General features: G+C 41.3%; 1 protein-coding gene and 1 long non-coding RNA gene across 3 annotated transcripts in view; one reads left to right on the plus strand and one right to left on the minus strand.

Annotated features, from left to right (window-relative positions):
* The window catches only part of lef1 (lymphoid enhancer-binding factor 1), a 102,507-nt gene that overhangs the window by 54,087 nt on the left and 31,639 nt on the right, over positions 1-16,781 (minus strand). Inside the window, exon 1 of one of the 2 annotated variants that reach the window (XM_079652164.1) lies at positions 15,185-15,310. The exons of the other annotated variant lie outside the window; for it this stretch is intronic. Coding sequence (XP_079508290.1) covers positions 15,185-15,224 — 40 coding nt within the window. The 5' untranslated portion in view covers positions 15,225-15,310. Of the gene's footprint in view, positions 1-15,184; positions 15,311-16,781 lie in introns of those variants that run through there. 2 annotated transcript variants of the gene reach the window in all.
* On the plus strand, positions 1,585-15,376 carry LOC307020793. Its single transcript, XR_013802980.1, has 3 exons — positions 1,585-1,704; positions 3,689-3,861; positions 15,238-15,376. It is a non-coding gene; the product is annotated as an uncharacterized lncRNA (long non-coding RNA).

Below are 16,781 nucleotides of genomic sequence, written 5' to 3' on the forward strand. Positions count from 1 at the left end.
CAACAGTACTTAAAAAATAAAATTGGTCTTGCTTTCATTGAATCGAAGATTTATGAAATCAATTTCTAGTGGATAGATAGATAAGGAAATGCATGCACATAACAGTAATGGATATGTTTGTTTCACTCTTCGGTTTTCATTAAGATATATCCTTTATTAATGATCTTTAGAGCTACTAGTAGGCAGAATTTGGTTCCTTTTAACAGGATGCATGTTTCCCCCAGTTTCCAACGTTATGCTAAGCTATGCTATCCAGGCTGCTAGGTGACGCTTTACATTCAACACACGAGATAAAAGTGGTATTGTTCTTCATCGTACTCTTCACGATTGAGTAAATTCCCCAACATTTTTTGAACTATTCCTTTATGATTAGGTCGACAACCAGAGAAATTGTAACATCCTCTCATGGAGACAGAGTGCTAAAATGTCAAGGCTGTCTCAAGATTATTGGCATGAGCACCAGTGATGTTGACCCTTTGATCGGCGTCATGTAGTCTTGATGCAGAGTGGAATAACACGACCAAAGGCAGAAGAAAGATATATTTCATTCTTGAAGAGAGAAAGTGATCCTCAATGCAAGTCAGTGTTGTAACTTGCCAAACTTGATGAATGGAGACGTTATTATATCCAATCCAACTTTATTTATATAGCACATTTGAAAACAACAGAGTTGACCAAAGTGCTGTACATCAATAAATATATACAAAAGCAGCATAAATAAATTTAGACAAAACCGATAGGACAAAAATAAACTAATGTAAAAGCACGAGACAATAAAACCATCCTTATAGCCACATGATGTAAAAACATTTTAAAACACAACAAAATAGAAAACTCCGATTTAGAAAGACTGCTGAGTCATATACGTGGTCTGCAAAGGCACGGGAGAACAAGTAGGTATTTAAATGAGATTATGGATAATCTACAGCAGGGGTGCCCAATACGTCGATCGAAGGTAGTGTGGGTAGATTGCATGGCATTGAAACAAAACAAAAAATAATTTAAATTAAAACAAAAACAAATAAAAAAGAAAAGTTAGCCTATCATCCATCTTTACTATGGCATTTGCCACTTGATTGACGTTGACGTGACCAGATGTCCCGCTTTGCGCGGGACTGCACAGCATTTTCACGACTTTTGTTGCGTCCCGCAAATTGAGACGATGTCCCGCATATTTCATTTTGATAGGCTAAAACGCTTTTCTAAAATCCGATTTATCAAATGGCTGTTGAGAAAGCAGGGAAGGCTATCATCCCGGGGGTGTGTTTCCTGTCAATCAAACTGTAACACACGGCGGGTCCTGGTCAAGTGTTAACCAATGAGAGTAACTCACTCACTCACACACACCCCCCCCCCCCGCGGCCCCCGCCAAACAACAACAACGAAAGTCAGTCAATAACGCAGGCGACGCAGCAGGTTATGGAAAATGGAGGAAACTGAAACTACAGCTAAGAAGGAAAGAAGATGCACATACAACAAAGACTGGGAAGACACTTACCCGTGGTTGAAGCCAGTGCAGGGCGACTCTCAAGAGTTTTTTGCAATCTTTGCAAGAGTAATTTTTCAATTTCATATGGCGGTGAATACGACGTCAAAAGACACCGAGAATGCGATTTTCACAAGAAACGTGTAGCTCAAAAAGAGACATCCCACTCTATGGAGACATTCCTACTCAAACCAAAAAATGATGGCCACTCAGACAAGGTAACAGCAGCAGCATTTTTCCAGACTCTGAGATAGTAAAGAAATGTCATGTGGTCGTACAAAAGCAGCGTCCATAATAACAGATGTGCTTGCCCCTGCCTCTGTGGAGAGTTTGACAGAGTTAAAGACACCAGTTGTTCTAGGTGACAAAATAGCCCACACACTGTGGGGGGGCCCACCTGTTGTTGCTGTGATGGACAAAACTGAAAGCTATTTTATTGTATGTATTATTATGTTTTTGTTCCCTCCTGGCCAGTTTTGATACTTGTACTTATGGTTTTATTTTATCTATTAATTTATGTTGTGCCTACATTTGCATTTGCATATGCATTTCTAAACACTTGAAGTGAATAATGCCTGCTGCCTTGGTTAGCCTTAGTTTACTTTTCTTTATTAAGATACTAAATTGTTACTGCATTTTGACTTCAGTTTCTGTCATTGTTTATTGGAGGCTGTTGAATAAACCAAATGAAACAGAATAGATATAGATTTTTTTTTTGCCCGGTGGGGGGGGTCACACAAACATACTCCTTGTCCCACATTTGGTTTGTTGGGACCTGGTCACCCTATTGACGTAGAGGTAAGCCAGTCTGAGATCTCATATTTTCTAACACGTAGTTCAACACGCATGCGCGGTCAACTGCGCCAGCTGCAAATCACCGGTGAGCTGATTACCTAGTTAGCCTTCCAATTTATACAATTCTACTAAAGAAAGGGTATAAGTGGGGCCTCATCTCCTCATCTGAAGCGCAGATGCGGCACAATAAGTGTAAGCCCGCCACAGTTTCTCCGCCGCTTCGAGGTTCCGGTGCTCGCAGTCCACTAGCCCCCCCACGCCCTCCGCTCGCGACACACAGGGCCTCACCACATGACTTTGGGCAGGGGCGGCCACTTTGACTTGGTCCTTTTAAAAGTAGCTCCCAAGCTGAAAAACTGTGGGCACTCCTGGTCTACAGCCAACACTATAACCGGGCTGGACTGCGTTGGCGACCCAGCATGCCGTTGGAGCGCTGATTGTGTGTTTCAGGCCCCCTCAGTGCTGCTTGGCTTCGCTGCATTAGCAGATCGGGCTAGACGCTCAGCGTGATCCGTCATAGGGGATCGGGCCGGATCACAGTGGGTGAAAAGTGAAATGAATCTTGGTCCAACTCAACATCACACAACTGTTTCTTCTCAGCGATATGAGAGATGATTAAATAAGGAGAAAGAAAAAAGGAAACCATGTGTATTGTGCTTGTTTGATGATGTGAGAGTGATGGGTAGGGGATTCTTTGTTCTTGCAATTAAGATCAATTGTAATGATTTCTCAGAGAAAAATGTAATTTCAACAGATGCCAGGATCAAGTCATGTGGCGTGAAAATCTCCTGGAAAGTCCAATTAAAACAAAACTATTTGATTTATAATTAAAACTGCTTAAAATATAATATAACCATGATTCAGTTGAGCATTACAATTTTATGAGAAATGTAATCTTCTGACAAACGATTCTTTAAAGAAAAGGGAACAAAAGAACCAGGACATAAAGCTTTTGTATTTCTTGATTATGGAATTAAAATTTATCTATTGACACTTTTTATGTACAATCGCCTCCTTGAAAGCTAAAAAACGTCCCAAACACGGACATATATTTGAAAAGTGAAACAACCATTATGAATACTCATCATGATGCGAAATCCGTGTGAAAGATGCTCCTCAAAAACAAAGCCCCACAACGTACCCTTCCTATTTTGAGCAGATGACACTGCCTTAGCATACATTACTCATGCATATTATCTTGACTAATCACGCTATTTGTGGGCCTGATTGCGGTGTTTCTTAAGACGGGGTGACGAGGGGAGATGCTTTGTGGCGGAGCTAATGATGTCCCTTTGTGATAGGGCTGGGTGTGAGGGTTGAGGACACTGCAATAGACTCCGAAGAGCTGCTGTGTGGGTCTTAGTGTGACTGGCAGCTGCAGTAATCCGCCCTTTGTGTCTTCAACAGGGCCCCACTGAGCTCCCCTGACAGCGACCCATGTTCCCAACTCCACCAGACAGCCCAGATGGGCCGAGTGACACCGAGGGAGAGAAGGAAGGAGGGAGGATGAATGCACCCGAGATGGGTTAAGAAAAGGAGTAAGGAAGTCAAAAAGAGGAGGAAGAGGAGCAGAAATTGGGGTAAGGAGAAAAGGATGGAGAAACGGAGGTTCCTGAACGCCTCCTTGACAGCTCTGTTGCTGCTATTACAAAACAGGCTTTGGATAAGGGCTGCTTTGTTGGCCCAGCATTTGTTTTTTTGTTCCTTTGCGGTCACCCTGAAGCGTGCCTGAGAAAGGACTCTGATTGGTGGAGGCACTCTGGGCGCAGCATAATTAAAATCCACGGTTGCACACGATTACAGCAATACCCCCTCTCTCTCTTTCTTTCACACACACACAACACAATGTTTATTTACATTGAGCAGCCCAGTCGTGACGTCTAACAGGACTACGCGTTTTTGTTATGTTGTTGCTTGTGGTTTCTGTTTGTCTCATCTCATTACTCTCATGTGGTGCTGTGTGGGTTTCCTTCACTGCTTTGACATGCGTAATATAAGTGAAGGCTCACGCAATATGCTCCCGTAAGACTTATCACATCTGCCGTGACCACATCCTGCTCCACAACGTCACAAGAGATCATCGGACCAGAGTATTCACTGAAATGGGTCACCTGTTCAAATTTTGCATTGGAAGACAGTATTTTGAAGTATTACAAACATATTTATTCAGCTGGGGGGAAAAACATCTACTCAAAGAAACAATCAATCTTTCAGTTTTCAGTACAGTAAGAAGCATGAGTGAAAACAACTGTGGAGGTGTGTGTGTGTGTGTGTGTGTGTGTGTGTGTGTGTGTGTGTGTGTGTGTGTGTGTGTGTGTGTGTGTGTGTGTGTGTGTGTGTGTGTGTTTCTTTGATGTTGGTGCTGGTTAATATCCTGTGTCATATGCTAACATTGTTAGAGTCCAACACTGATGTTTCCTGTCCTCAACCAAGTGGTTTTACAGGTCAGACATAATAGTTGTGACAGATGTTGGCAGTAGTTATATTGCTGATATTTTAAATATGATTAATTAGTGAAAAAAGCCCAACAAAAAAGAATTAACTTTTCCAGAAAAACAGTTTTTCCAGGGCAAGATAGATGCATTTAAGCATAATTATTTTAAGAACTAAAAACAAAAAAAAGAACAGGTCTGGGGCATTGTTCTAATTTAATGACATGTTCCTGGAGAAAAACACAAGGATGGATCAAACTAACTGCTCTAACTAACTGTTATACGTATTACTTTATACTTTAGTGGCAAACTCACTTTTAAATGAACACAAATACTAGGCGAGATCTTCAAATTGCATGCTTTGTCAGATCAACTCTTTAATCCCAAAGATAAAGGTATATTATCAAATAAAACAGAGAGAAAAGTAGATAATCAATACGTTTCATGACCTAGAATCAGGGCACCGTTAACAATATTTAATGATTTATCTGTTATCAAAGTAAACCTTGATTTCTGTCTGTTAGCTAATTGATTAGCTCTGGATGGTTCATCCAGTAGTTTTATGACAGTTTGTAAAAAGATGTTTTGAAATAGTTTTGCTGTTATTTAACACAGGGGTTCCCAAACTTTTCAGCCCGCGACCCCCAAAATAACGGTGCCAGAGACTGGCGACCCCTGGGGTGCTAGTGAATTCATTTAAGTTTTCCGCACTCGTGCTGGAATATCTCCGCAATGGAGCGAGCTTAAGTTTAACTTTCGATGGCATTATATAGCCCAGCACAACACCTTCATCATACATGTTGCCACTTGTTTGTACCATTTTCAGGCAATTTGTAATCTGTTCTAGAAAAACAATGTGTTTTTTGGATTTCAAGAAGCATATAGAACAAACAATGGATGTATTTTATGAACATTTAACCATGCTGAAAGTAGATTTAGATGTTTTAGGAGTGAGATAGAGATTATTATCTAATATATGCATCCGATGAAGCATTGCATGAAGTCTGTTGATGATCAGAGGCTGTGGTTGGGGCTGCATAAAGGTTTTTTTATTTTAGTTTTGTAGGCAGACCATGCAGGCCTCAGAGAGTTAAACTTGGGCCTGTGACCATAGTTTTACTGTATTTTGTTTAGATAATCCACAGCGGAGGTTTGTGTCGTACTACATGCGGTGTATTTTGCATATCTCTCAGTAGTCTGTTGTCTCGGACATAAACTCGGTATAAATGTAGTCTACATTTCATAAGAGGTGTAAAACCTGAGTGTTCTTTTATTGGTTAAGTGGTCCTCGGTATGAAAAAGTTTGAGAAACACTATGCTAGTGGATTGTCAACGGGGGATCCCTTTTGCATAATGTCTATGCAAACGTTATTATTAATAATAATTTAAAAAAAGAAAATTGATAACATTTTTTATTTTATAATCATTTTGCGACCCCCACTTTGGGAACTCCTGGTTTAACGTCGCCCCACTTACTTCAATGTAGGGCCACTCGATTATGGCAAAAATCATAATCTCGATTATTTGGGTCAATAATTGATATCACTATTATTAAAAACGATTGTCCATTTACTTTGAAAACATCAATGTATTGGAGAAAGAAAATGTGAACGGTATGTTTTTAACAGTTGATTACCCTGAACTTGAAGTACAATTCAACTGAAAAAACAATTCAAAAAAAAGATTATACATTTAAAAAATGTTTTAAAGAAGAATCGTTTTATTTCTATTACGTTGTTTTCGTAATCGTTGCAAGCCATAATCGTAATTGCGATTAAAATACGATTAATTGAGCAGCCCTACTTCAATGTAAGGCTTCTCTCTGGGTTTGAATGCGAGTTCACCGTGGAGGCCTGTGAGACAAACTACGATTCCTTCAAGAATTAGAAAAGGTAAGGGTGAGTAAGTGATATGCATGTCATTTTGTGGGTAAAGTATTTCTTAAAGATTTGCTTGTGAGTGAGTCATTCAGCCGAGTGCCTCATAAAACATGCAATTAAAACTAAAGGGAATTTACTTATATAACACAAGCTTCACAAAACTGTGTGATATGACTCACTGAGCAAAGATGTCCCTCGAGTCAGAAAAAAATACCCTTCAATGAGCAGTCATGTAGATCTGTCCTTTTAATTAGGCGATTTGTAGTATTTTAAGAAAGAAGACATCAAAAGGGTTATAAGAAGGTGAAAGGTAACCGTTTTCATACATCACTGTTGTTTACTAAAGTTCACCTTGAATGATGACAAAAAAGTCCAGCATGTTAGAAAAGACTCAATTTACAGAGTCGGTTTGGTAAACATCCCATGATAAGTAAGTAAGTGATGTAAAGAAGTTGGTCAGCATGCAGCGATAAAAAGACTAGCCCTAAAAACCTCAGTGTGGAAATAACATTAAAAACCTCTGCCTCAATAGAGATTTTTAAGGGGCAGTTAAAGACCCACCTTTTCCGACAGGCCTTCGGGTCGTGGGGGGAGGTGAGTTAGTAGCTGTCTTTTATTGGTGTTTTATCGTATGTGTAGATAACCCAATTTGTGTTATTTGAGACTGAAGGGGATGTTGCATTGTTTTTGTTGCTTTCGTTGCAGTTTTATATATATATCTTATAATGTAATTTAGGTGAACTTCCAGTTTCATTTGTATGCTTTTATTTTGAAGGCCAGTTAACGCGGCTGACAGGAAGTGGTTGTAGCTTTTGAAAACAACGTGACGGAGAAAGTAATATCTTCTATGTAACAGCGGAGAAAGAGAAGAACGGACTGTATATTTAAATGTTAGCACCTCCCGAAAAGGCTCAAGCTCTTACGTTGGGTCTGGAGTTACAAATAAATTCTAATTTATCAGTAAAGCCTACGACCATTATTCGGAGGGAAATGCTACAGTATGTTTTATCCTATGTATTATCGTATGTATTACCTGCTGTTGTTTTATGCCTTTTATTCTACATTTTATAGTTGTACTTTGAATTGTGTCCTGTGTACTGTACTGTAAAGCACTTTGTACATCAGAAGGGTGCTATATAAATAAAGTTTTACTTACTTACTTACATTTTCCTGAAAGCTTGAAAACAAACCAATGCCCAACGACCTGCAGCATGAAATGATCTGTTCTCACTGCAACCGAGATGACAGGTCTTTGATTTTAGTGTGAATGAGCTCTTCACTTGAGACATCAAACAGATCATAAAGCAAGGGGGATTTGAGGGAGATACAGACCCTATTAATCTTCTGCTTTCTTCTTAATTTATATTTAACCACTGGCTTGGCACGGAAAAAAGATGGTGTTTATGGCCCACTAAAATCAATCATTAATTTCTTACAGCTAAACCCAGGCCAAACAATGTAGTAAATAATGTTAATCTCAAATGAAACGCTGTGATGTCACCATCAACATTTTTTCAAACAGCACTGTATTTACCCGGGCTCCCACAACAAGCTGTAGAGCCTTAAAGCCTTGGTACTACACTGTGAGGAGAACTAGTAATTGTCTACGTTAACTTGCATGAGTTCAAATAGGAATTGCTTGTATGTGTTATGAAGCTAATTGGGAGACAGCAAACAGCTTCGGTGAATGGAGCTGGGTCAATGTGAACTCAAACAACGCAAACACAGTTTTAATAAGAAATGCCTCTGTAGACAAGATGGTGTTTGTGTGTGTGTGTGTGTGTGTGTGTGTGTGTGTGTGTGTGTGTGTGTGTGTGTGTGTGTGTGTATCATGGCGGCAATAAACTAATTACTTCATTATCTAGACAGGAGGAATAACTAATTTAAAGTCACAATTAAACATTAGTTTTTTGTGCTGAAATAAAACATAATTAATATAATTTAATAGGTCTTTGTTTAAAACGTGGAATATTAAGTTAAATTCAATTGAAAAAGTAGAAAATGCTTTGTGAAAATTGGGAGAAAAAACTATATTGGAGACCTGACAAATATGAAACAAAACCAAACTGAAATTAGACTCTTGCCTTCCAGATGTGTTATTTTTGTGCCAGGCCATTGTTGCCTGTGTGTGGAGACAGATGTGTTAAATGAAGGGCGGCGAGTGAATCAAATCTGACTCGGTCTGGAGATTTCCCAGTTTGGGAGCGGATTAGAAAAGGGAGAGCTGCACATCCATCCCTCTATCTTTGTCTAATTGGCATGTCATAATTGCCACTCCACAAAGCCCAGTGAAGGCTGGACACAGAATGACTGAAAGCAGCCGTCTTTGCACCTCAAGCTCTTTTGTAGCAGAGGAAATGTAGAGATTGAAGCATGCAATAGAATAGTTCTGGAAACTGAAAAGCTCAGATCAGTGTTCAAACTCAACATAATGAATGCCTATCAGCTTCAGTGACGCACTTTTTCCTTTTTCCTTGAGCTAGAAACATTATATGCATGCATGGAGATCAGAAGATAAGCAAGTGCAGGACTTCAAACAAGCAACAGGGCTGACATCCACATCACAGAAAATTGGTACGAAACTATAAGGGTGCAACAAAACTTTCCAGGGAGTTTATGCTAGTTTCACATAAGTCATATTTGAGTTTGGTCTCAAGTGCTGCTTCGTGAACATGATGAAATGGTCCTTTAAAGTGCTCTCGGAGCAGCCAACACTTCAAGGGTTTCTCAGAACCCGCACCACTGCCTTGTATCACCCGGGGACAGGCAGAAAGAAGAGGGCCAAAGAGAAATGAGAAGAGAACGCAAGAGACAGCGAGCAAGAGGGAGAACACTCCAAAACTCAAATGCAAAAGAGTCATAGGGGCTGAGATGAGCAGAGAAACACTAACACAGAAAAAGAAACTCAAAATGAAAGAACACGGAGTCCAAAGACATGTTTTTATTCTGAGCTGATCGTCACATCAGATGAGATAAGAGCACAGTAAGTTCAGTCTCTGCTCGCAGCTCAGTTCAGGCATTTCTTTTTCCAACTTACTGAATGTAGGATTAAAAGGAGGACCAAAGGAAGAAGGAGGCAGGAGCAGCATGAGCATGCCCACTAGCTTTTAGTCAGGAAGCCTAATGAGTTCCTGTGGGATGGAGACTGGCTGTCAATCATCCTCATTCTTCTCCAACAGTATGCCGTGTCGTCCCGTACACCCAGAACCAAGGGGCATGAAATAATTAGAGATGGCCAAGCAGCCACAGTGTGGTTGTCTGGCAGAGGAAGGAAGTCACAGCGGGTCTCTCCGCGTGAGGGGACGTTTGGATTTGCTGGATTACGGTGTTGGAAGACACTGTGCCCGCCTTCATCACAACGCTAAAATGTGACAATGAGGTAATAGTGTTACGGCATGTTGCGTAATGTCGCCGTGATTCCAGACTTATTTCGAGGCTGATGAAAGAAAAAAAATGGTGAGCAATGGATTCGGCATATGATGAAAGGGAGCCCCTGCTGATAGGGCAGCTGTGAGCCTCTTTTTAAGGATGGGATGGCGGAGAATGAGAAGGGAAAGAGAGAAATTACTAAGCAAAGAGAAAGATATCAGGCCTATTGTTCGGCTGGTTTCCTTTAAAAGGGAAGAAGCGTTGTAGAGCGATGGGGGATGCTGTACGAACAGCTAGAATAAAATATTTATCAGTTGTGATCTATACAGTCCCCCAGAGCGTGCAGGGGTTGATTATATAGACCACGCAACCAATTAACATTTCTGTACCATCCACATTTGGGCTTAACCTCTTTTTTTTGGCAATACATGCAAATAAGGAGACAAACATACACTGAAGGAGGGGGGGCTGTGGGAGGGGGGAGCCAAAAGAAAATGAGCCATCCCCGGAAAAAAACCAAGAAGAGGATTTAGTAACATCTGCATGTGAATAGATGCTGCCTAACATCGACAGCAGCTGTAAAGGCTTTATGTAATTGCTGATGAACAATGTCACAGTGCTGGCACATGGGGGAGGGACGGCTTAGAGGGTCATGTGACGGGAACTATCTTTTATATTAAAAGCAACATTTGAGCCGTATGACTGTGCAAATCTAATTTTAACTGTGACACCTCAGACGATTCACAGTTTCTAAGAAAGGAAAGGTAAACAGGAACCGTAGGTGTCATCTGTACTGTATTTGTATACAGTATAAATAAAGCTGCACATTACAATTACTTTCATTAATGATTACTCAATCAATCATTGTATTTATGAAAGGTTAAAGAAATAGTGATATGTCCATAAATGTAAACCAAATTAAACCACACAATACCTTATTTGTTCATGGCCTCATAGCGGTTTTCTGATCGGACAACTTTTGATACCTGGACAAATTAATCTAGGGTACAAAATAGCTTTATAAGGATTAGGGAAAGGTTCAAATTACCACTTTGTCAGAGTTAAGGTAGGCGTTAAGGCCCGGACACACCAGGCCAATTATCGGCGTCGGTGGGCGTCAGGCCGACGATGAGCGTCGACACGCCCTACTCAGATTGGTGTGTCCCGCACCGTCGGGCCGACGCCTTTTCGGCCGAAAACCCGCCGATTCAACAGTCGGCCAAAGGCAGTCGGCAAAAGAAATCACTCTGATTGGCTGTTCAGCTTAGCGAATCAGTGCATGAGAAGCGAAACGGAAGTGAGGGACCCAAACAAACCTCAGATTTCATTTAACTCCAGCTCTCGACACAGGTTCGGGAAAGCCCCATGAGCTTCTCGCTGTAGAGTGAAAATGGAACGCACACGCTATTTGTTGTTTGTTTATATCACACAGTCTGTCCTTCTTCTCTTGGTTATCACGCAGTCTGTTCTTCTTCTCTCGGTTATCACGCAGTCTGTTCTTCTTCTCTTGGTTATCACGCAGTCTGTCTTCCGGTTGTTGCCTCTTTTGAATGACGAATACACACTACCGCCGCCTGCTGGTAAGGAGAGTTATTGCCACTCACGCATGCGCAGTTTGTACGTGCTTCTTGGCCGTCGGCTGAAGTCTTTGCGGTGCGTTCCACAGCGACACATGGCCAAAACGCAGAGAGGAGAGGAGACACAACAGTTGGGGTCCGTCTGTGTCAGTTATTTGTTGTCAGATTGGTGTGTCCGGGCCTTTACTGGCACTATTACAATACCTGGTCAAGGACAGGGAACGATGGTGGACTCTGTAAAAAAATAATTGTAACGTTGAGTCAAGTGGGAACAATGAAAATAAAAAGTAGTCTCCCGTATCTGATTTTTGTTAGACCCATTTATACATCTCAATCTCCTTAACTACTTACTGTGTTGCTCTAGAAGAAATACAACCTACAGTATGGCCATTAGAGGGCTCTGATACCACAGTCTCAAGTTCCTTATTTTTGTCCAAAAAACAGTCCAAAACTCATAAATCAAATGTTCTATAAAACAGAATAATAGAGAAAAATGAAGAGCTGGAACAAGGGAATGTTTAGCGTGAATTATCAAATGTTACAGATGAGTTTTCAGTCAATTGTTTAACTGTTGCAGCAGTAAGGCAAGGCAAGTTTATTTATATAGCACCTTCCAACACAAGGCAATTCAAAGTGCTTTACAAAATGAAAGACATTAAGAAAATGGCATTTAAAATCCGTCATTAATAGTAAGTAAAGTAAAACGTGAATAATTTCTGTCTCTGCCGTTCACATTGCTGAGATCCACCCAGAAGTGCAGACTGAGAGAACAGCCAGCGAGTCACAAAGGTTAATGGATGGCTCTTTCATTAATCTAGCCCCCCTCACAAGCTTTCTTCACTGTTTTGCTAAACTGCCTTCCGAACCTCTCCACGAGTTTTGACACGCAGTAATAACACCCATGGTCCGGGGTTAATTACATGTCCATCTCCTAACAAAAACACTGCATTGTGTGCTGCTCGGTTTGTGTGAAGAGCTGGCAGGAGAAGGCAGGAGACTCTTGTGCCACAGGAGGAGGGTTGGGCATCTCCTCCGGGGACGGAGTCAGGGTGGAGAGAGCAGCCAAGGCTGACCTACGAGGCGGGGCCCGAGAATTGGCGAGGGATCTGAGGCAAAGTGTGAGGGCGCTGGAGAGTCGCTCTATCTGTGGGCACCGAGCCAGCTGTGATCTACTGTGTTTCCCCGACAGGCCAATACACACTGATGCCAAGAGGAGAGGAGAGGAGAGAGGAGAGGAGAGAGGAGAGGAGAGAGGAGAGAGGAGAGGATTTGAAGCTACAGTGATGGGGATGTCATATAGAAAAGATGTGATAATTACTAACAGAGATTAAAAAAACAAGCAAAGAACATGCACGATGACAAAAAATAAAATGGAAATGTATTCGGTCAAATTACTACTTAGCTATCAGACATACATTTATATCGTTTGACCATGACATGCAGCATATTGTAAAAATGTTGGGAAGTTTTGACTTTTATTCAAATTGAGGTTAAAATACAGAGGGCGTTGTTTAGTGTCCAAGTTGTCTGTTGTCCAGACTGTAAATCTCTTTTAGACTTGTTTTGGTCTATGAAAATTAACTTGATTTCATATACAGTAGGGTCATCACCTTTTTCTAAAATCACTTCTCATGGAAAGTCCATTGCATATTGTGAAATTCAAATTTTGAAACTGAAAAATCAAGTGACAGTATGACCGGAAGTTGTGACAAGCTGTGTTATTGACAGGTGGGTTCAGGTTATTGTTTTCAGGGACCCCAAGTCCTTCAAAATTAGTCATTTGAGATCACACTAAGATAATGGCTTTTGCGTAAATACTCTTATCTGCCAACATCTTTTGTGAATTAGAAATGTTATGCAAAGATAAATCATTTGTGCAAACCATGTTCAAATGTGTCGGGACTTCAGGTGCTCCATCAAATTGTTATTTGGCACTTTTTCTTTTGTATCTTTTGGCACTGCTCACTCCAAAAATAAATCAGTGAGAGTCAGTTCAGTTAGAGACAAGTCCATGTTTCATATTGCCAGCAGGCTGCCCTACGTTGGGACATACCATCTACCACACCTCGTCTCCATCACCCAAAGGAATCGTTCCTAAATATTCTTGAACTGACGGCAGCTAACATTATCTCTTCTCCTCAACCAGCAACTCTCCTCCATTTTTCTCCCCTTTTCCAATTTCCCCTCCCGGCTCCTTCCCCTTCTCTTCTCCCGTCATTTTCCTCATTTCTCTATTTCTCTCCCCTTTCTCCTCGGCCTGTGCTGTCCCCGGGGGGTAAGAGACAGGCTGGGAGACTCGCTGTATGTGCCGCTGTCATGGCCTGAGCTCCCTACTTGAGGACCCTTTGATGGTGTTGGGGATTATTCACCATGTTGGGCGCTATAGCACTGTCACAGCACATGCATATACAGACATACACAGAAGTGCACCAATATTTCCTGCTCAGGAATTTTTACTTTCTCCATCGCAACACTTTGATGTGTAAGTGCGGTTGTCATCAAGATACTGTTAGGATGTGCAGTGTTAGTGCAGTGTGGTATTATTATAATGCATGAAAGTCGTTTTTTGTCGCACAGCACTAAAAACAGTCGTCAAGAATGTGTGTGTTTATCACTCAAATCTACATGTTAACATTTTGGGAATCTTCTTTAAAACCAATTCCAAATACCTTTGGGATGACCATCTGACTTTTTGGCTTAACCCTTTTTTTTTTTTTATAATGATAACATAACAATAAAAAACACAAAACTCAGGACACTACCCGTGTTACCATGAGTGCTCTCCATTTCCATTTTGGAAACGCAGCCCTGATCCTCTCTTAGTGTACCTAACAATGTTTGACATTTACGACCCAGCATCTACACAGGTTCTGTCATCTGAAAATCATCCTGGAGTGCAAACTGACAACTGACAATAGGAGCCAAGCTGACAGAGTTGAAGTGGAAATACTACAATAAGAACATTTGCTTTTTAGTCATTCCTCTTGGTTTAAGGTGTTTGGTTGGACAAACATTCATTTTGAACATCACCTGGAATCCTTTGAGCTTTTGATGGAAAATGTTCACTGCATAAACCATTCATTGCTGACCCTATTAGTCATATTGCTCTAGAATAGGTTAATATTAGCATGTAAAACTCAAACATGTCAACAGTGAACATTCAACATGTGTAGCCGATTGTAAAAAGTTTCCTCTGCCCAAAATCTGCCAATTTATGAAAAAGGACTGAGTTTTTCTCAAATCTGCAAACAATGCTGGTGGCTTTTAACATTGCTCGGTTTCTTCTCTTACTCAAATAACAAGCCAAGAATCAGAAATAACCACAATCTAAAACCAGAAGAGAATCAGAAGAAGATTTGATCAAACCGGCCCCGTGTCTACTGATGTTATATGAAACTTTAGTGAAGTAAACAAGGCCAGCTGTCTTGAAATAGACAGAGTGTTGGTCAATAGTAAATGTGTTCTGATTGAATGGGTGGGTGGGTGTGTGTGTGTGTGTGTGTGTGTGTGTGTGTGTGTGTGTGTGTGTGTGTGTGTGTGTGTGTGTGTGTGTGTGTGTGTGTGTGTGTGTGTGTGTGTGTGTGTGTGTGTGCGTGTGTGCTGGCTGCTGGGTGTGGCTGCTGGCGATTGGAGCGTAGTTTTCACCCAAACTCCTCCTGCGTGCCAATCCTGGATTTCTTTTCATTCTTCTCTCCCAGGGTCCCTGGAGGAATTTGGGAGCATCTCCTTAATGATCCTGAGTGGTGCAGCGGTGGCAGTATGTGGGCTGCTGGAGTGTAGGCGCTGGAGACGGAGCAGCGGAGCTCCACAGCTCCTCATTAGGCCCGGGACTCCCGAGCTGGAGCCACATTAAAGAGCAGCCATGCCTTTCAACATGTGCCGGCTGGTCTCTCTTCCGCTTTCTACTCTGCTGGAGCAGACGCTCACATTTCAGATGCTTCCACACATACACAAAATGTAACAAGGAATGATACGGTGCAGTGAGGAGAAAAGGGAGGTCATTTGAATTCTGGCTTTTGTGCTGTATGCTGTATTTGATAAGAAATACTATAAGACTGAACTTATATATGCCTAAACCAGAACCTTATACTGTATGTTTATGCTCTAAAATTGCACCTTATCAAAATACATTTATTCCCAGTTTGGAATGAATATAGTATCTATCTATCTATCTATCTATCTTATTAATATGTATACCTTTATGTAGATTGATATATGTGAATTTATTGAAACCTCATTTACTTTACTTTTCTTTGCACTTTCTGGTTGGATGCAAATTGGATGCATTTCGTTGTACTCTGTGCAATGACAATAAAGTTAATATTACATGGGATTCGTATTGCGCTTTTCCTAATGCTCAAAGAAGTTGAATCAAAAAAGAATCTGAATCTAAAAAAGCACACGTGCGGCACATTTAAAGTCAAATTGCACAAGAAAAGTGACATCAGGAGCACACTTGCCAGCGAAGTGTCTTCCTTATATCATGACTGTCAGTGCAGACGCTCCCTTGCGAGCGGCAGCCAGGCAGGGATCACAATAATCCAGTAAAGCCCTCCACCTCTTCACACACTTAACAGAAGTGGAGGCAGCTCCTCCTCCTCCTCCCTCTGTGAAGTTTGGCTTGGGAGGCGTCTCGAGGTCAGGCCTGTTGTTATATCGATGAAACACTCATCTTGCAAACGGTCCGCAGCCCGCCCAGAGTTCAGATGACAACCCGGCTCGCCTCCGAGAGGAGAGATTAAGCCTCTTCCTCCAGAAGTGCGTAAAGAGTCAAAAGGGGTGTTAGCGGAGGATTGGTATTCAAATTGCTCTGGGGATTTTGCATGCATGCGTTTGCTATCTGTGTTTACGATTTAGACGGGTTTTGCTGTAAACAAGCAACCGTGAGAGAGCTGTTTGGATGATATGATAAAATGCACATCGCTTTTAAAGTGCTGGAATCAATATCCCATTTAATCATAAACATGAGGGCATTAAATAGTGATGTTCTTCTTTGGTCGGAAAGACATACAGTAAGTCATATTCATGCAGTTTAATTCAATTAGCTCTTTGCTAGGCGTGCCACAGAGGCCCAGAGGGATGTTTTGTTGGTGTGCAGCGAGCGAAAAGTGAGCCAAGGGAAGTTTGCCAGTTAATATGATGATATGATGACAGGATTTGGTGCCATAACAAGCAACAAACTGAGAAGTTTTAATTAAGGGTAAAACAAGCCTGCAATCGTTCACACACAAAGTCTGCTACA

The sequence above is a fragment of the Notothenia rossii genome (genome assembly GCF_949606895.1).
Source record: "Notothenia rossii genome assembly, chromosome: 1".
Classification (NCBI taxonomy): domain Eukaryota; kingdom Metazoa; phylum Chordata; class Actinopteri; order Perciformes; family Nototheniidae; genus Notothenia; species Notothenia rossii.